General features: G+C 40.5%; 1 protein-coding gene across 6 annotated transcripts in view; it reads left to right on the top strand.

The window, feature by feature from the left end:
- The window catches only part of LOC122563623 (phosphatase and actin regulator 4), a 182,795-nt gene extending 174,105 nt beyond the window's left edge, over positions 1 to 8,690 (top strand). For all 6 annotated transcript variants that reach the window (XM_043717591.2, XM_043717592.2, XM_043717590.2 and 3 more), the window contains 5 exons: positions 151 to 206; positions 1,057 to 1,118; positions 1,455 to 1,592; positions 3,510 to 3,586; positions 5,809 to 8,690. In XM_043717591.2, coding sequence (XP_043573526.1) covers positions 151 to 206; positions 1,057 to 1,118; positions 1,455 to 1,592; positions 3,510 to 3,586; positions 5,809 to 5,824 — 349 coding nt within the window. In that variant the 3' untranslated portion in view covers positions 5,825 to 8,690. The remainder of the gene's footprint in view (positions 1 to 150; positions 207 to 1,056; positions 1,119 to 1,454; positions 1,593 to 3,509; positions 3,587 to 5,808) is intronic.
- The last annotated feature ends 11,998 nt before the right edge of the window (positions 8,691 to 20,688 follow it).

Below are 20,688 nucleotides of genomic sequence, written 5' to 3'. Positions count from 1 at the left end.
ACGAGAGAAGTAAGTTCAGCATATGCACATCTTTGTGTGACATGGCCATATCCTAAATTGTGTTGGGGTGATGGAACAAAGCTATTTCTAAAACCTTAAACATGCTTCACCTGTCACATGAAATAATTTATCCTTTTTCTATTTCATCAGGCGTCTGAGTCAAAGGCCAACTGCGGAAGAACTGGAGCAAAGGAATATCCTTAAAAGTCAGTGCACCTTTTATCCTCAGATCATAATTTAGTTCATATTGTTGTGAGAAGTAAGTAATATGGTTTTGCCCATCAATAGTTATTGTACATTTTTGCCGCACTCTTCTTGAAACAGACTTTGCTGTTGGAGACATGTTGAAGGGATGGAAAGTAGTAATTTATGAAAATACAGACTGGGATATTTGTGTCACAATTGTGAAATAAGCTATTTTGTAAAAGTGAAAATGTTTTTGGTTAGCTGTGCAAAGCCACCCTCTCAAAAAAAAAAAGTACTTTTCTTAGCCAGGTTCCACCACTATCCCCTTGTTCAGGGGAACACTATCCATTCCCTCTTTCACCTGTCATTATTTCCAAAAGTCATTCCTTTGATTGTACTTAATGATCTACTTCCTCTTTCCCCATTCACGTTGCTTACTACTGTATATACCTGTTCCTTATTGTAAAGCATGCTTGAGATTTCTTCTTGAGTAATGCTTAATAAAAGCAATTTGGTACTCATTGTAAAGTAACTTCCTGTATTTTTTACTTAACCAGTAGTGCATTTTCATTGTATAAAAATGCAACTTTGGATTGGAACAGTTAAAGTTTCAGAAACCCACTTTCTTCAGACTATTCACTTCACCTTTTTTCTAAATGTTTTGTCCGTACCTCATTATTTTTCTCTTGCATCCTATTGTTTTAATATTGAAGATAACTCTATGCCAGTTCAATAGAAGGACAGGTAAGTCAGACATACAAGCAGCAGTTAGTAACTTGCTGCCAGTCTGTATACTGAGAAAACGTTGGCCCTTCTAATGTTATTGGATCATGTGTATTGATGTAAAAACTGTATAATTCTAACTTACAGATAAAGATGAGGAACAGCATGAGGCAGAAAAAAGAGAGATCAAGAGACGGCTTACCAGAAAGGTAGGTACTCAAGTGGACACTTTGTAATGTTTGTGAAAATCTGTTTTGTGAATTAATATTGGATTGCTGTCCTGGCCCTTGTTTATCTAATTTGAGTATAGCACCGCTCTCAATGCTGCTTTAATACCCCGCATTGAGTTGTGTGTAGAGCTTCTCATCCCATTCCTTCCTTGTGAATTTCTTAGATTTAAGAGTTTTACTGTTTATCATCCAATGGAATAATTTTGCTGAAAAATATAGTGACAAATGTTGCACGGTTAAATGAATATTCTTTTAACCACGAGCCTTCAAAGCAAGTGTAACCTGTTTTGTGACTGTTATCTTTGATTTCTTTAGCTCAGTCAAAGACCCACAGTGGCAGAGCTCCAAGCTAGAAAAATCTTGCGCTTCCACGAATATGTTGAAGTAACCGATGCCCATGACTATGATCGGCGTGCAGATAAACCATGGACTAAATTAACACCAGCAGATAAGGTGGGGAGGCATTGTCTCTAGGAATTGAGTTGGTTCAGATCATGGTTGAGTAACTGACTGCTTCCATGGAAATGTATAGCACGGAAACACACCCTTTGGTTGAACTCATCCATGCTGACCAGCTATCCTAACCTAATCTAGTCCCATTTGACAGCGCTTGGCCCATATTCCTCTAAACCCTTACTATTCATATACCCATCCAGAGGTCATAGAGTCATAGAGATGTACAGCATGGAAATAGACCCTTCGGTCCAACCCGTCCATGCCGACCAGATATCCCAACCCAATCTAGTCCCTTCTGCCAGCACCCGGCCCATATTAATCCAAACCCTTCCTATTGATATACCCATCCAAATGCCTCTTAAATGTAGCAATTGTACCAGCTTCCGCCACATCCTCTGGCAGCTCATTCTATACACGTACCACCCTCTGCATGAAAACGTTGCCCCTTAGGTCTCTTTTATATCTTTCCCCTCTCACCCTAAACCTTTGCCCTCTAGTTCTGGACTCCCCGACCCCAGGGAAAAGACTTTGTCTATTTACTCTATCCATGCCCCTCATAATTTTGTGAACCTCTATAAGGTCATCCCTCAGCCTCCAACGCTCCAGTGAAAACAGTCCCAGCCTGTTCAGCCCCTCCCTATAGCTCAAACCCTCCAACCCTGCAACATCCTTGTAAATCTTTTCTGAACCCTTTCAAGTTTTGCAACATCTTTCCAATAAGAAGGAGACCAGAATTGCACGCAATATTCCAACAGTGGCCTGATCAATGTCCTGTACAGGCACAACATGACCTCCCAACTCCTGTACTCAACACTCTGACCAATAAAGGAAAGCATACCAAATGCCGCCTTCACTATCCTATCTACCTGTGACTCCACTTTCAAGGAGCTATGAACCTGCACTTCAAGGTCTCTTTGTTCAGCAACACTCCCTAGGACCTTACCATTAAGTGTATAAATCCTGCTAAGATTTGCTTTCCCAAAACGCAGCACCTCGCATTTATCTGAATTAAACTCCATGGAGTATTCCAAAAGTGGCTTAACCAACATCCTGTACAGCTACAACGTGACCTGCCCAACCCCTACACACAATGCTGTGGGTGGGCTGCTCTTTGGAGAATTGGTGCAGACTTGATGGATTGAAGCTTCTGTTTCTGCACTGTGCAGATTCTTCTATGATTCCATGACTAATGGTAAGTTTTCTCAAATGAATAATGGGATGTTAATAAAGTTGCATACAATATCAGGAAGCAGACCCTCTGATCAAGCTGGTTTATACTATCCATCCAGTGAGGTACCTCCTCCTCTCACTCCTCTTCACCTAAACAACTTTTCCCATCTCTTCAGAAGCTTAACTACTTCACACTTAAAATATATTTATGCTAATCGCCTCAAAAACAAATGACAGCAAGTCCTACTTTCTTTCTACTCTGTAGATAGAGCTGTTTCTCTGAAATTTCGTATTGGTTTTATTAGCAAGTATACTTGCGGCCTCTATTTCTGGTCTTCCCACAGATATAAATAGTTTTTTCTAAATCTCAAACCTTTCATAGTTTTGAAGATCTCTATTCCAGCAGTGTCATCTTTGAGCATGTGGAATGTGTGATCAATTAACTTCACATTTTCTTTTGGGTCAAGACATTACCCATTGTCTTAGGATATGTGAATGATGCAGATCACTTCAGTTAAGATAATTGCAAATATAGGATGGGGACTCTGCTCTTGCGGTATCAGCTCCTAACATTAGGGGGAGGTCTTTGTTACAAATTGCATATTGTAACCAATGTAGTGACTGGCATGCTTTTGAACTGAATTGTTGAAGTGAGCAATTATTCTGCCATCTTTTTTGACTCAATAATTCAGAATTAAAATAAATTTTTATTTCACAACCTTTCAATGTTGTTTCCTTTTACAGGCAGCAATACGAAAAGAGCTAAATGAATTCAAAAGTACAGAGATGGAGGTGCATGAAGAAAGCAGAATGTATACAAGGTAATCTTTTAACTCCAAAACTGATATTACTCACAGTTGCAATGGTTGGCTTAGAGCATCCATTAATTTTAAAATTTCCACCCAAGTGACCCTGGGTAGGAAGGGTGGTGAATGCGCTGATATTAAGCCTCAAGAATCTTTCATGTTTAATTTTGTATGTGATAACCCAGTGTTTGCAGCAACTTTCCTTTGTTCCCCTGTACCAGAAATTTAGTTTTTCCACTCCTCTGCATTAACCATAACGTCCAGCTGCAACTGCTGTTGGTTATTGTTAGTAAGGACCATAGGAATAGTAATAGACTGTTCATTTAGATCACAACTGGTCTGTATTTTAACTTCATCTACCCTCATTTACTCAATCCTTTATCACTTGTAACTAAACAAAACTTTAGTTTTGAAGATGCTAATGGCCTGAGCATTCATAGCCCCTTGAGTGAAGAATTCCAAAGATTCATAATCTGCTGAGTGAAGACGTTGTTCTCATTTCTGCCTCAAGATAAGAGATTAGCTATTTAGCATGATCTTTAGACCTCAAACCTGTAGTTTCTTTAATAGATGTTTCTCTTTAGTTGTTTACAGTAAGACCATTTTAAGATAAAATTCATACAATTCACCTGCTCTGGAACACACTATGGTACGTTGATCCTTATCTATCATTGTGAGCTAGCAACAGGAAGATGACATTTAGCCCTCCAATTTTGTTCCACCATTCAATAAGCTCATGGCTGGTCTAGATTTTATATACTGTCTCTTGGTTTGACACCATGCCCTTCACACTCTTGTCTAGAAAAAAATTCTATCTGTCACAGATTTAAATTTTCTAATGATCTTGTATCTACAGCAGTTTGTTGGAGAACTCCACACTTCGACAAGCCTATGCATGAAGAAATTATTCCTAACTACTCTCCTGAATGCCTGGCTCTGATTCAAGATTATATTCTCATCTCTGTCATTTTCTCACCCCTGCTTGCCTCTCAAGCACACATCCTTCACCCCTGCCCAAAAACCTGGCCTGCCTGACCACCCATTCTCAACCCCTGCCTCTCACACTCTCTGTTCCCACCCCTGCCCCATCAGAATCTCAGAGAATTATCAGGGGTAAAGTTCCATTCTGTCCACCCTACCGATACTTTTAAGTATCATAAAATTCTCATCAAGTCATTCCTTCACCATCCGTATTTCAGCTTGGATGATGTAATTTTTCCTCGTTGTCCAACCGTCAGTGTTCTGATAAGATTCTAGTGAACACTGGCTGCAATTCTTCCAAAGTTAACATCCCTTTGCTAAAAGGGTGTGCATGGAACTCAGTTCACAGCACTCTTTAGTTTGACTAGCCAGAATTTTATATGACTGCAGCAAAACTTACTCTGCTTTGTAATCCAGCCTGCTAGTTATAAAGACTAACATTCTGTTAGCCTTTTTAATTATATTTGTGCCAAACTGCAATGTTTCAATGATCGGTGTATGTGAGCATCTGTCAATCTGATTGTTATATGTGACTCCAGCATCATTCTACATTCCCTACATGTGGGCATTTTAACAGGGAGCTCGCTAGTTCTCAGTGAGCTTAATCCTGGTTTGAGTATTCTGTTTTTAAGTCAGCAGTATTAAACTAATCGCAGTCCCTTTGAATAACATTGCAAGCCAGTTAATTAAAGCTATCCCTTACTAGTTGTCTGTCGTTCAATGTCAGACTGTGTGCTATAATTGACTATTCAGTCACAGGGAAGAGAAGGATCTTGTGCCTATAAAGCACGTCTCACGTTCTCATAATTTTCCACAATCAAACCAAGTTTAATCATTGCTAAAAGATAAGCAAACACCCTTGTGAACCACAGATAGATCCCACAAACAATAAGGAGCAAAATTGCCAAAAGTTCATTTTTAATGAGGAATAAATGTTAGTCATGACAGTAGGAAGATGTTCCTTCTCCTCTATGAACCTTGGAATCCTCTGCAGCTACCTTAGTGCTGTTGAGGCTCTGTTTAATGTCTCATCGAAAAGACAGCACTTTCAACAGTGCTGAACTCCCTCAGTACTGCTCTTGAGTGTTAGTGTACATAATGTGCTGTAAACTCCAGGAGGGTTTAATCTCTTAGCCTGACTCCCAAGTATATGCTACTAACTGAGTCAACGATGGAAGGAGAAAGAAGGTGGGATTGTGTTTGAACAAAATTGTTGGCCTATATTGTATTAACTCTTTTTTTTCTTTTCTCTGTAGGTTTCATCGACCATAAAAACATGTGCAGATGCAAATGGAAATCTAGCTACACAGTATGGAGATGAAGGCTGTCTCCTGAATACTGTACACGAAGCCGTGTTGTATTGTCAGTTGTGTACAATATATTCAATACACATTCGATGAACCTGGTGCCATGGGGAAAGAAATCAATACTTGATAATCGTATCATATGTAAATCATGCTCTCATCAATTAACAAATCCTTGAAATGGAGGTTCCCCTTGATCATATCTGTCTCTGCACCTCCAGATTTATACAATACTGCGGCTGGTTGGAAATCGCAGTGCCAAAAAGACTTAAGAGCTGCTGGAATTGTGTGCTTGGGAGTGGTTGTATTTTTCTGTAAGCTTTTACTGGAACTGAGAAGCATGTGTCTGTGTATACAGACCAAGTTTGGACTCCTCCTCACCCTTTGTATCTTCCTTTTTTATAATGCACGCACTACAATGGCTTTGCTTGGTTTGGAGGTTACTCCTGGTCAATGTGACTTTTTTTTTGGTCTGAGAGTATTTGCCCCAGCTTTCCTTTTGTGTTTACCTTTGTGTCCACTGTCAGTTCCATAGCCTTTAGCTGCTAGTTTCTCCAGTGGCAAAATGTGATTCCTGGAACAACTTCAACAGAGGAAAACCTTTACATGACTAGGTGTCTTTTTTAATGTGAGCAATGCCATATAAAAGTCTATCTCTTTGAATGAAAAAGTGCGGTTTTCACTGTAGCAGGGCTCTGTTGAAAGGAAAGCAATGTTGTACCTGGGGCCTTAACTTTCCATCCAAAAGACGCACAGTTCTTTGGGAGGAAGAAAGTATCCCTTTGTACAGAGTCAGGCATTGGTTTGTACTGGACTACAAATTGGTGCCTGCATGGCAAATGCACCACCCTCAACTACTGTATAAAACATTGATTTAGATTAAGTCAGTATGTGTAAATTTGTCTTCCTGTTTAAATATTGAATAAAAGTATTATGTGACACTTTTCTTAAAAAAAAATCAGAATACACAACACTAATTGAGATAATTTCCTTCTCAACCAAACTGTACAAATATGTATTTGTTTTAAGTTCCATCTCCCAGACTTTTTTAAATAGCCTTGCAATTCTTAACGAATCTCTTCCTGTTCTTGTGGTCAATGGCACACAATAGGTTGAAGAGATCAGAATTTGTTAGAATTTTTATTCTATTTTTTCCTCTGGTATTTTCCCTCATTAACAAGCAATAGACTTTTGTATTTTATGTTCTTAATCTATTTGGACAGCTCAGTAAATTCATTGTGCTTCTTGGTTGAATATGCTGACTGGGTGGAAGGGTTTGTTTTTCTCAAGTATGAGGCACTTTCTGTGTTTTTATTTGTAATATTCAGACTCCAGTCGGCATTAATGCAAGGCTCTTGCATGCAAACAGACCAGTGGAACTGCCTTAACTGAGTGCACTCTTAGTAATCATTTTACAGGCGAATTCTTCATAATATCCAATCCTAATATATGCTGTGGTAACTATTTGTTCTTAGTTGGGTTTTAACATAGGTAGGGCACAAAGTCAAAACATTTGCCACAGCATAAAATTGATGGGCAGGTTAGGCATGTTGGCATTGCTCAATTCCTGAAGGCAGCAAACTTGTCAGACTGCAGTGTAAACCAATCGAACCATACCTATTGTCATGCATTACAGTTCTTGTATGTCTTCTGTTTTCTGTCCAGAACAGTCCATTAAAGGTAAGGAGAAACTGGGGAGAAGAAGTAAATTGTGGAAAGCATAAACGTTTTGGCTCATTTGATGTTGTGAGCCTTGGCATTTGTTTGTGCTGCATGTCATTAATGCTTAATAGGGTCAATAATACACAAAAGAATCTGCTTCCTTGAGACGTTGATTGGGCTCCCTAGCAGATTCTTTCTTAATACACCAGTTGATGTTGTACTGAGGCATACAGGTTGGGCAGATCCCTGGTTTGGTCTTTATTCTGTGTTCTTTTAACCAATATCGGTCGGGATAACTTGGGTACTGTTATCTTTGCCCCTGTGCTGAGGAGGAAAATCAGGCAAGACTCCCACTCCTGATCACTATCTGCAAAATTTTGCTGGGAAGTGCACAAGTAGGACAGGGTCATACTTGGGTCATTTAAGAGCCTGCCAAAGCTCTTGCTAGGTTTCCACTTGAAGAATAGCCAAATTGGGGGGTGGTAGTTTAAGAGGATTTCAGGTAACCTCCTACATGAGTCAATGACTACAGGGAGAAAGGAGGGTGTATGAAAAATATTAACAGGGCAAGGAAACAAGGGTGCTATTACACACTGGAATTTTCGGGCATTCTAAACTGCTAAGAATCTAATTTAGTGTTTTGCTTTTGCTTAAACCACATACAATGTGGCAGGGATTAAGAACCCTATTCCCCCATTTTTTATTGCACATGTATGTAATATTTTAGAAAAGTATATGAATACATTTTTTGTAAAGTTTTGGGTATTTTAAAATAGTCTTCCTTCTACCTTTCCCCCCATCCTGGTTCAGCTTGAGAGTTTACTTGTTGAATCCACATCATAGTGGTGCTGTTTTTAAGTCTGAGGGGATCAGCCTTTTAGATGGTCCAATGACTATTATTGTCCCCCAACAGTTGCTCAGTTATAAAGTGCATCTGAACCAAGAGGCAGATTAAAAAGAGATTGTTTAAAAATGCAGCCTCCACTAGCATTTATTCTTTCTAAACAAAAGACAGAAATTAAATTTTTTGCAGTCTGTATAGTTGTATGTACATTTTCATGAGTTGTAAATAATTGAACAGTTACTGTTGCTCTTATAATATTGGTGTATTTTGTTCTCATTCAGTGCTGCTTTCTTTTATTAAAAAAAATTCCTATTTGGTTGTAAATTGATTGAGTTTCTTTTTAAATTATTGATCTTGCACAAAAGTCTTCTGATGCAGTCTAGTCACTTAGTGTCCTCCAAAGGACTTGCTGAGCAGATCATTTTCAGCAAGATAAGTCAGGTGAAGTGTAATCCGCAGCAGAAACCAACAGGTACTGTGAATGGAAAACATTTGGGTCTGTCCTGATGTCAAAACTGGGTTGAATCTAATGTCCATCTCTTCCAAAGTCGTCACGTGAATTATACCTTCAAAATGATTCTTTTGTCCAGAAATTGTGGCATCACATCTTCAAAAATGAAAGTTTTCAGTTAAATAGTATTTTTGCCATGCAAACCATCATATCAATGGATTGAAGGGAAGACACCAAGGAAGCACAGATGTGTGAGTTTCTCAACTGACAATCAGCCCCTGTATGCTACACTTTTACAATCATTAATCGTCGGAAGTTAATTTAAGTTAGTTCCATTCATGTAGAGTCCCATCAACTGCAGTGGGACCAGTGGGGTTAATGCAGACATATTCAGGTAGATTAATACCATTATCCTGCCTGTGTTTTTCAGAGGTCTTATTATCTACTGAAGATTTTTTCCAATCCTCAAATAAGCCACAAATATCACTTTGACTTAATACATTTCTCGAGAATAAGATATTTTTGGGTGCCTTAGTCATTTACAAAATGTGTTAATTGGATTAAAGTTCAGTTACCAGCATTCCTACTGACTCAGTCACAGCTTTTTTTTGTTGACATGTGCTGACCTAGATTAAACTGAGATTTTGCTATGTTTAACTTGGATAGTGCAGTAGTAGCAAAGAGTTGTTGTTAAAACAGACCTGGGATTGTATGTTCATTCTTTTATAAATGTAAACCTGAGAGAACCCAGCAAAATGGGCAACTGACCACATTTTGCATTAGATAAAAATACCTTTTGAGATGTAGCATCTCTGCTTCCTAAAATTGCAAGTTCCTAATTCAAACAGATCTGATTGACTGACTGGCACAGAACTGAGGTTATATTCATTAGTTGTGTAGGTTTGATTTTTTTTCTTTGAAATGTCCAGTGTAATTCAAAATGGGGAAAGTCTGTAAAGGGGAGTAAAAATCTTTGCAAATCAGCCAGACTGTTCATGAACAGGAGACCAAGTGTCTTTAATTTTATTCAGCTTTCATCCCCTTGCTTTTGTGCCACCACATTGCTCTGACATATCTTTGCTGCATTGTGAATAATTAGTAGGTGATATGTATACATGGAATATGGGTGTGACATACTGTTGCTTATCTTTAAATTTAGATTTAAACCCCAAACACCCCTTCCTCAACCAAAGGGACCAGTGAGGTGCTCTTTCATGGTTTGCATGAGAGTAACCAGACTTTGCCTTGATAACGAGAGAATCTTTTGATCTCTGTTTATTAAATGGGTGCTAATTTCTGTTATTATGTGAAGCCCATATTCATTCTTAGCCATAGATAGATGTCCAAGTCAGAGCACCCTCGTCAATCCTAAGCCTAGGCACAGCAGAATTCTCCAGGTTTTATTAGTTTGTACTGAGGCAGCTGTCCTCATCTTGTCTGTGCAAGGGAGAGAAAAGTTGATGAACCAGGATCCTAAATAATATCCAGTGAGTCGTACTGGGTAATGTGTGTGAATGTGATTGGCTGACCTGACACCCTCTAATATTGTCACCGCCTGAGACTCGCTGTCTTGGCCAGACTGGCTACTAAGCTGAGTTATCGAGAATAGTTTGGACCCATGGAACCAACATGCTTGAGAATCAATGCCAGCAGGAAAAGAAGGGAAAGCGTTTTTTTTAAATCAGATGTTGCAGGCAGACATGCATCAATAACTGACAGGAAAATAACTCCGGTTTTAATTCTGATGTGTTGCTTGCTTCCAGTCTGGAGACCAGGGGACTGTCCTGTGTCGGAAAGTGTTTACATGCCAGTTAATTGGCATGTTAATTGCATTGTATGTGGTGCAACCAATGTGTTAGATTCAACTTGTTGTTTTGTTGCCCAAATTTTGTTTTTAAATGGAGAAAGCGTCATGTCTACTATGTTTTTTTTGACTTATTGCTTTTCTTGCTTATGGGAGAGGTGCCTTAGCATGCTCATTCATTTCCGTACAAGACATGGCATTTTTAAACCTTAAATAAAATTACTATCACACCTTTCTCTGTGGTTTTGCTGTCAGTTATTCATGATGCTTATCAGTTCATAAGTTAGATGATTCTATTAGACTGTGGTTTTTTAATAAAACGTATGCATTTTTCTTTCTTAGGATTGCTCACCTCAGTATCGCGACGTAAACATTCCTGATTAAGGACTTATGTCCAAAATGTTGACTCTCCTGGTCCTCAGCTGCTGCCTGACCACCTGCGCTTTTCTAGCCGCACACGTTTTGACTCTGATCTCCAGCACCTGCAGTCCTCACTTTCTCCTACCTCAGTATTGGTTAATTTTTTGTTTTGTGGAAGGTGGACATCACCGGCTAACCAAACATATATTGCCCAATCCTAGTGGTTCTTGAGAAGATTGTAGTGAACTGCCTCCTTGAACTACTGCAGTCAGTGGTGTAGGTAAATGCCTGTCGACCTGATGCCTTATTTTTGCCTACTATTTGCTTCCTGTCATCGAGTCATACAGCACAGAACCAGACCCTTTTGTCCAACCAGTCCATGTTGAACATAATCCCAAACTGAACTAATCCTACTTGCCTGCTCCTGGCGCATATCCCTCCAAAGTTTTCTGGTATAACCATCCAAATGACTTTTAAATGTTGTAATTGTACCCGCATCCAAGCCAATATATCACCCTCAACTCTGAGGCCTTTTCTTGCCTATTTATATTTGGTGTGGCACCTTATTTAAGTCCTTATGGAAATCAAATATACTCCTCACTGCTTTCCATTTATTAATCCTACCAGTTACATTCTCATAAAGCTTTAATTTGTCAAAGGTGATTTTCTAAGTGTATTGTTAAGACTTAATAGATGATTGATGTCAAAATAATTGGCCTGTAATTTCCTTTTTCTCCCAGAAATTTTGAAAAGAATTATAGTCAGCATATTCACTATTTCTTCAGATCTCTCTTCTAAAACCCTCAGATGTAGGTCATCAGTTCCTGGGTATTTTGTTGGATTTTTGTTACATTTCTCCAAGTAGATTTTTAATTAGTTACTATAATTTGCTCATTCCTTTTAGTATCTAGGTTCCCTGTGTTTCTGATATGCAACTTGTATATTCTCATGACGGTAGACACATTATTTGTTCAATATTTCTACTGTTTCTTCATTCCATATAATTTCATCAGTCTGCTTTTAAGGCAACAAATATTCATTTTAGCTACTCCCTTTATATTTTCTTAAAATATTTTGCAACCTCTTTTTAATATTCTGGATAATTTGCGCTCACTCCATATTTTTCCCTTACAATCAACTTTTTATTGGCCCTTAAATGGTTTGAAGACACTTGATCCATTTTTGAAAAGAAAAATGCTATGCTTAACTTTGAGACAATTCCAGATCATTGCATCCGGACAGCTCGAAAATGAAAGTCCCAATATTAGAGCAATTAAAATTGGATATGTACACAGGAAGATAGGATAAATTTTCCTCCCTTCCAATCTTCTCTCCTTTGTGATTTTTACTCGGCTGCAAATGTCTTATTCAGTTGTCTCATACAAATATTGTGATTGCAATTATTGGCTAACATGAGGACTGCAGATGCTGGAGATTAGAGTAGAGTGTGATGCTGGAAAAGCACAGCAGGTCAGGCATCATCCTGCTTCTCTAATGCTGCCTGATGTGCTTTTCCAGCACCACATTCTCAACTATGTTGTGACATACAATGCATATGCACATGTGACATATGCACATGTTTCAGCAGGAATCATTAGGTGGTAATTAGAGGTGGAACTTCTAACTGAGTTATATCCTGCACAGTGCAGGAATTTCTCTCTTTGCTGTGCTCAGTGTCAGTTATCAAACTTAAAATATTCAGAAATGATGGGAAGAAAAAGACCAGTTGGTTTAATCAAGTCCATCCCATGCAATGGTGTTCCAGTTTAAGATAACTAACATTCTCTAAGTGATGGAAGTTTTGTAATCATGACACAGTCCAGCATTTATTATGCACAAATAGCCTATTTAAAATATAGAAATGTATAATAAATTGTGCTGAAGAAAAATCAATTAGAGGGAGCGTTGATAATGACATCTCCCTCCAGCTCTGCCCCCACCTCTGCAATGCACCAGTATGATAAAACTGAAGCTGCAGTAAATCTAAAGAGTTGTATAGCAGCACAATTTTGTGCTGCATGTCCATTAACCCATCAGGAAGCAAATGACCTAATCGTGAATATTTAATTTGAAATTGAGGGTCTTGAATTTTTTTTCATGGGGTGCGAGAAAGGCCATCTGAAACAAGTATGTTGTTATGGATACTGTAGGGAATGATAGCCCCTCCGTTGAATTTTGCAGTCAGGTTTCTGATATCCTGACTAAAGAGGGATCTATCCGGTTTGAAGTGATCGATTGTGTTAGGGAACCCACTTGTCAGTGGCACAGACAGCCATTTCTGCGGCCATTAATGAGACATCCGAATGGTGTGTTGGCTCCCTAGTGCCAGGGTCAGGCATGTATCGGGGAGGAAGCCATTGTACATATTAGTACCAATGACATAGGTACAGAAGGGATGAGGTTCTGTAGAGAGAATGTAGGAAATAAGACAAGATTTAAAAAGTTGTCCTTTGTAGTATCTGGATTACTACCAGTGCCACATGTGCTAGTGTGAGTAAGAATAGGAGAGGACAGATGAATGCGTGGCAAAGGGGCAAGGATTCCCATTTTGAGATCTCTTCTGGGTAGGAGTAATCTGAATTGGAAGGGGACCAATTGGTGGGTAGATTTATTCGTGCTCCTTGGGAGGCTTTAAACTAGCAAGAGGGTGAGAAAAGACAAAGGTCTGAGGCTGGTACATTAGATAAGGGGAGCAAGTTAAATAGTCAAGGCAAGCAAGAGCATGGTAGAGAACAAGATAATTGCATTTAATTCAATGCAAAAGGCCTGACAGTTAAGGCAGATAAGCTCTGCATGATTGAGAAGATGCGTCTGGGAAATCATAGCTATTAACAGAAACATGACTTGGAGGGTAGGACTGACAGCTTAATGAGGTAAAAACAATGACTGCAGATGCTGGAAAGAGCACAGCAGTTCAGGCAGCATCCGAGGACAGGCAAAATCGACGTTTCGGGCAAAGGCCCTTCATCAGGAATAAAGGCAGAGAGCCTGAAGCGTGGAGAGATACGCTAGAGGAGGGTGGGGGTGGGGAGAGAGTAGCATAGAGTACAATGGGTGAGTGGGGGAGGAGATGAAGGTGATAGGTCAGGGAGGAGAGGGTGGAGTGGATAGGTGGAAAAGGAGCTAGGCAGGTCGGACAAGTCCGGGCAAGTCAAGGAGACAGTGTTGAGCTGGAGGTTAGAAACTAGGATGAGGTGGGGGAAGGGGAAATGAGGAAGCTGTTGAAGTCCACATTGATGCCCTGGGGTTGAAGTGTTCCGAGGCGGAAGATGAGGCGTTCTTCTTCCATGCGTCTGGTGGTGAGGGAGCGGCGGTGAAGGAGGCCCAGGACCTCCATGTCCTCGGCAGAGTGGGAGGGGGAGTTGAAATGTTGGGCCACGGGGCGGTGTGGTTGATTGGTGCGGGTGTCTCGGAGATATTCCCTGAAGCGCTCTGCCAGGAGGCGCCCAGTCTCCCCAATGTAGAGGAGACCGCATTGGGAGCAACGGATACAATAAATGATATTAGTGGATGTGCAGGTAAAACTTTGATGGATTTGGAAGGCTCCTTTAGGGCCTTGGATGGAGGTGAGGGAGGAGGTGTGGGCACAGGTTTTACAGTTCCTGCGGTGGCAGGGGAAAGTGCCAGGATGGGAGGGTGGGTCGTAGGGGGGCGTGGACCTGACCAGGTAGTCACGGAGGGAGCGGTCTTTGCGGAAGGCAGAGAGGGGTGGGGAGGGAAATATATCCCTGGTGGTGGGGTCTGTTTGGAGGTGGTGGAATTGTCGGCGGATGATTTGGTTTATGCGAAGGTTGGTAGGGTGGAAGGTGAGCACCAGGGGCGTTCTGTCCTTGTTGCGATTGGAGGGGTTGGGTCTGAGGGCGGAGGTGCGGTATGTGGACGAGATGCGTTGGAGGGCATCTTTAACCACGTGGGAAGGGAAATTGCAGTCTCTAAAGAAGGAGGCCATCTGGTGTGTTCTATGGTGAAACTGGTCCTCCTGGGAGGCGGAGGAATTGGGAATACGGGATGGCATTTTTGCAAGAGATAGGGTGGGAAGAGGTGTAATCCAGGTAGCTGTGGGAGTCGGTGACAGCTTAATGTTCAGGGGTATAGATGCTACAGGAAGGATGGGGGAAGGTGCAATAGAGGAGTGGGAGTAGTGTTTTTGGTTAAGGATAACATGGTTATACTTAGGGAGGATATTCCTGGGAGAACGTCCAGTGAAGTTATATGGGTGGAACTGAGAAATAAAAGGAATGATAACCTTATTGGAATCCCACTATAGGCTCCCTACTAGTGGAAAATTGAGAAACAAATATGTAAGGAGATCTCCGATACCTGTAAGTATAGTAGGGTTGTAATGGTAGGAGATTTTAACTTTCCAAAGATAGACTTGGGACTGTCATAGTGGTAAGGGCTTGGATGGAGAGGCATTTGTTAAATGTGTTCAAGAAAATTTTCTGATTCAATATATGGATCTACCAACTAGAGAAGGACCAAAAATTGACTCAGGGCAGGTGACTGAAGTCTCAATGGGGGAACACTTTGAGGCAAGTGATCACAATTCTATTAGAATAGTTATGGAAAAGGATAGACCTGATCTAAGAGTCAGAGTTCTAATTGGAGTAAAGCCAATTTTGACAGTATTAGGCAAGAACTTTCAAAAGTCAATTGGGGGAGGCTTTTTATAGTTAGAGACGGTTGGAAAGTGTCAAAAATTAGATAATGAAAGTTCAGAGACCATATGTTCCTGTTAGTGCAAAGGGCAAGGCTGGTAGTTGTAAGGAGTGCTGGATGACAAGAACAATAGAGGCAGTTGTCAGGTATAGAGTCAATAAAATGTGGAGCTGGAAAAAGCACAGTAGGTCAAGCAGCATCAGTGGTGCAGGAGTGCTGACATTTTGGGCAGGACCTTTGTGGATGTGAAATCACGTCTTACTAACCTGATCATTTTGTAGAGATGACAAAGAAGATTGTATGGACTTCAGCAAGGCATTCAACAGCATTATTGTGGGTCTGGATGTAGATGGAGGACAAATCAAAGAACCTTGATGAACCAGATACATTTTTACCACAAACAATGACAATTGCATGGTTACCATTACTGAGAATTGCTTTTAATTCCAGATACTTTTTAATTGAATTTGAGTTCTATCAATTGCCATGGTGGTATTTGAAAGTGTCTCCACATCATTAATCTGATTAGAGTCTGGTGTCATCGCTATTGGCATAGTCTCTCTCATTTGTCCATGTAGAATAGTTAAATCGCACACGTACAGCAATGGATGTTGTTTTCCTTTCTGACAACAGGTGTTATTATCAGCTGTTTGCACTTAGTGTGATCAAGATTCTAAGCTGAATTGAGCAATGTATCGTTTTAAGTTTGACTTGTTTTTCTGTAGTGTACATGCTAAGAAGCATTAATATAGTCACCCTGATGCTGAAGCTGTTTACTTGTTCTCCAAACCAAAGAATAAAAATAATGTTTGTTTATACTGATGGTGGTTTTCAGTGCTAGCAATATGTTTTCACTGCTCAGCCAAACTCAGTTCTGTATGCTGGTGCCCAAATATGGGCAGAAAGTGAGGTCTGCAGATGCTGGAGATCAAAGTTGAAACTTTATTGCTGGAACAGCACAGCAGGTCAGGCAGCATCCAGGGAACAGGAGATTCGACGTTTCGGGCACAGGCCCTTCTTCAGGAATGCCCAAATATGGGCAGTCGTATTCTTTGAAAGGTCATTATATTCACCACCTGCTTTCAACAGCCCTACCACCACTGTCACTGTTGATTGGCCTATGTGACCAACCTCAATGTCCACCATTTCTCCCTGAGACAGGAAAGTGAGCAGACTATTATCTAATTGAATACTTTTAACCCTCAGTGATTATCTGCAATATCATTATAACTGTACAGAAATATCTAAAGTAATTGGATTTTGTTTTTTTGAGGCCCTATGATGTTTCTCCTGGGATGTCCACAATGGAGCCTGTGGATTAACCTCAAGTTTTCTGAGACTTCAGGCCATTCCTGAAGGGTTAGGAATTCTTGCCCCAACATTCTGTCCTTCAGATGAGTGAGATATGAATTCATGTCCATGATTCTTCATATGACAGTTTACCAATTGCATAATGTGATTTAAAGATTGCTGGAACTACTGTCCTATGTGTGGTTTGGGTTACTGGCCTGACGGAATTAGAATCAAATATAACTAATTACATTTTCATTTGCAATGAAATATAACCACAAATATTTGGGCAGGTGTGTTATTCTATTGCCCCATATCCTTTTAAAATATATTTTTATTGAAAAATAGATTTTTAAAAATATTACAACAAATACAAAACAAATACGATTCAAAACAATACAAAGAAAGAACACCAAAAAAAAGTAAAAATCCAAACTGCCCTCATGTACAAATGTATAAATATGTGTAGAAAAATATATATAAAAAACCCCAATTAACAACAAACTAATAATAATAATAACACAGCTCAGCCAAACAAAACACACAATCTCTAATATCAAGAGCATTCATTTTCACATATTCATACGTTCGCAGTTCCCCCTCTCTGAATATTGGACTCAAAGCACAATCATTAAGGCTAATTAAAAGCCCTTATTAGTGCGGCAAACTAATCTGTGTCCAGGTATTCCAAAAAGGGCTGCCATGTCTTACGGACATTCTCAGTTTTGTGTTAGAACATAGAACAATACAGCACAGAACAGGCCCTTCGGCCCACGATGTTGTGCCGAACATTTGTCCTAGCTTAAGCACCCATCCATGTACCTATCCAATTGCCACTTAAAGTTCGCCAATGATTCTGACTCTGCCACTCCCACAGGCAGCGCATTCCATGCCCCCACCACTCTCTGGGTAAAGAACCTACCCCTGACATCTTCCCTATACCTTCCACCCTTCACCTTAAATTTATGTCCCCTTGTAACACTCTGTTGTACCCGGGGAAAAAGTTTCTGATTGTCTATCTATTCCCCTGATCATCTTATATACCTCTATCAAGTCACCCCTCATCCTTCTCCGTTCCAATGAGAAAAGGCCTAGCACACTCAACCTATCCTCGTACGACCTATTCTCCATTCCAGGCAACATCCTGGTAAATCTTCTCTGCACCCTCTCCAAAGCTTCCACATCTTTCCTAAAGTGAGGCGACCAGAACTGCACACAGTACTCCAAATGTGGCCTAACCAAAGTCCTGTACAGCTGTAACATCACTTCACGACTCTTGAATTCAATCCCTCTGCTAATGAACGCTAATACACCATAGGCCTTCTTACAAGCTCTATCCACCTGAGTGGCAACTTTCAAAGATCTATGAACATAGACCCCAAGATCCCTCTACTCCTCCACCTTACTAAGAACCCTACCGTTAACCCTGTATTCCGCATTCTTATTTGTCCTTCCAAAATGGACAACCTCACACTTGGCAGGGTTGAACTCCATCTGCCACTCCTCAGCCCAGCTCTGCCATACTCATGAGAAAATCCAAGCGGATATGCTTGATAACAATCTTCCACCAACCCGACAGGTCCAGGAGATTTTTGGATACCCAACCTAATAAGATATTCTTTCTTGCGCAGAAAGTGAGGATGTTGTCAATTTTTTTCTGATGCGCATCTACAGGGAATACACTGGGCAGGCCAAGAAGAAAAGAAATTGAGTCCTTCTCCACCCTTACACCCAAAATCCCCTCCATTGCACCTGCCACAGCGTTCTAGTATGTTTGAAGCCTGCCACAGGACCAGAGACAATGGCTTAGAGTGCTGCACCAACCTCGCACTTGGGACATGTTGAAGATAGTCCTGATTTAAGTTTTGACAAACAATCCACAGCCAAGTGGACCCTGTGGAGAATCTTCAACCGTAAAGCATGGGTCCTATTGCAAATTGATATCTTTTTTGCATTTTCCCAAGTATCTTCCCTCAACGCCTAGCTCTCTCTCCCACACCCTAAAAGGCCAATCGAACTCATCTGAGGGGTTGCCTCCCCCCAAGTGTTGACAGAAAATGTGCTCATAGTACTGAGTACCCTCCTCTCTATGTCGGATTTTCGGGAACAGTCAAAAATTATTTTTTAAAAATAAAATCCCTAACTTGAAAAAAACTTAAAGAAGCCCCTGCTAGATAGCTTGTATTTTCGCGCTAACTGATCAAAGGACAATATTGTATCTCCCTCAGATAAATCACCCATGCAAGACACACCCCTAGCTGCCGAATGTTTGAATCCTGAATCTATCATCCTTGGTTGAAAACCCGGCATGCCCACTATAGATGTAAGAGAAGATTTTTTGCCAGTGTTGCCTTCCCTCTGCCGAATTGTCCTCCATGCTTTGACAGTATTAATAACAATTGGGTTCTGGCAATATTCCCTAACTGTCCTCATTTTGTCCAGAAACAGCATCCTGCCTGAGAGGTTTCAATATCTAACTGTATGGAAAGAGGGTCCCCACAACCCAACCACTCACGTAAGATAAAAGTGAGCTTAATTGATAGTTTTTAATGTCTGGGAGATCCACTTCCCCCAATCTGTGAGGCAATTGCTGTTTAGCTAATTTAATAAGGGGCTGCTTATCATGCCAAATAAAAGAGTTGAACCAGCCATTCAGTCTCCTGAATGTTTGCTTATCAAAAATCAGGGGAAGCATTCATACAGGGTAAAACAAATGGGGGAGAATATTCATCTTAATAAGAGCATTTGACCTAACCATGATACTGGAAGCACCTTCCAACTTTGAAGGTCTTGTTTGATTTTGTTGAATAATTGAACAAAATTAACTTGAAACAACTGATCAAAAACCGGAGTAATGAATATGTCCAAATACATAATACCTCCCTGTGACCACTTAAATGAGATTTGCACTCAAGACTTATCACCTCTATAAGACCACCCGCAGGCATAGCCTCTGATTTTGCAAACTTAATCTTGTACCCTGAAAAGGTGCCAAACAAACTGATGCATTGTATCAGGTGAGGCTCTAAAACTGCTGGACTTGACAACAAAAATTAGGACACCATCCACGTAGAACAAAATCTTATGTAATTATGATCCCACTTCTGGAGCCGATGTATTGGCAGCCCTATGAATGGCCTCCGCCAACGGTTCAATCACCAATGTAAAAAGCAAGGGTGAAAGGGGACAGCTCTGTTGACCGCCTCTAAAGATACTACAATTGCTTGATCGTACCCCATTGGTGATGACCACAGCGAGACGGTCACTGCAGAGAACCTTTACCCATCTTATAAAGGCTTCGCCCAAGTCAAATCGCTCTATCATATTAAAAAGGTATGGCCACTCAACTCGGTCAAATGCCTTCTCTGCACCAGAGAAATCACCACTCCCTGTTTTGACTGTTGTTGACATGCTTGAATTACATTAAGCAGCCTCCTAACATTATTGGAGGATCTGTGGTCCTTTATGAAGCCCGTCAGGCCTTCTTTAACAATAGAAGGCAACACAATCTCCAGCCTTAATATAAGAATCTTAGAGAGAACTTTGAAGTCCACATTTAAGAGTGAAATGGGCCTGTATGAAGCACAGTCCTCCAGGACCCTCCCTTTTTTAAGAATAAGCGAAATATTGGCCTTTCTTAGAAATGGTGGGAGACGATAATGACCGTACAAGTCATTGAACATGTTGAGCATCGGGCCTGACAATATGCTTATAAATTCCTTCTAGAATTCGCTGGGAAGTCCGGTTGCGCTGTGGGTGGAG

Source organism: Chiloscyllium plagiosum, unplaced genomic scaffold (genome assembly GCF_037043375.1).
Source record: "Chiloscyllium plagiosum isolate Xiang-an unplaced genomic scaffold, Cpla_swu_hap1 HiC_scaffold_30, whole genome shotgun sequence".
In the NCBI taxonomy this organism is placed as follows: domain Eukaryota; kingdom Metazoa; phylum Chordata; class Chondrichthyes; order Orectolobiformes; family Hemiscylliidae; genus Chiloscyllium; species Chiloscyllium plagiosum.
This window is presented reverse-complemented; position numbering and strand designations above follow the sequence as displayed.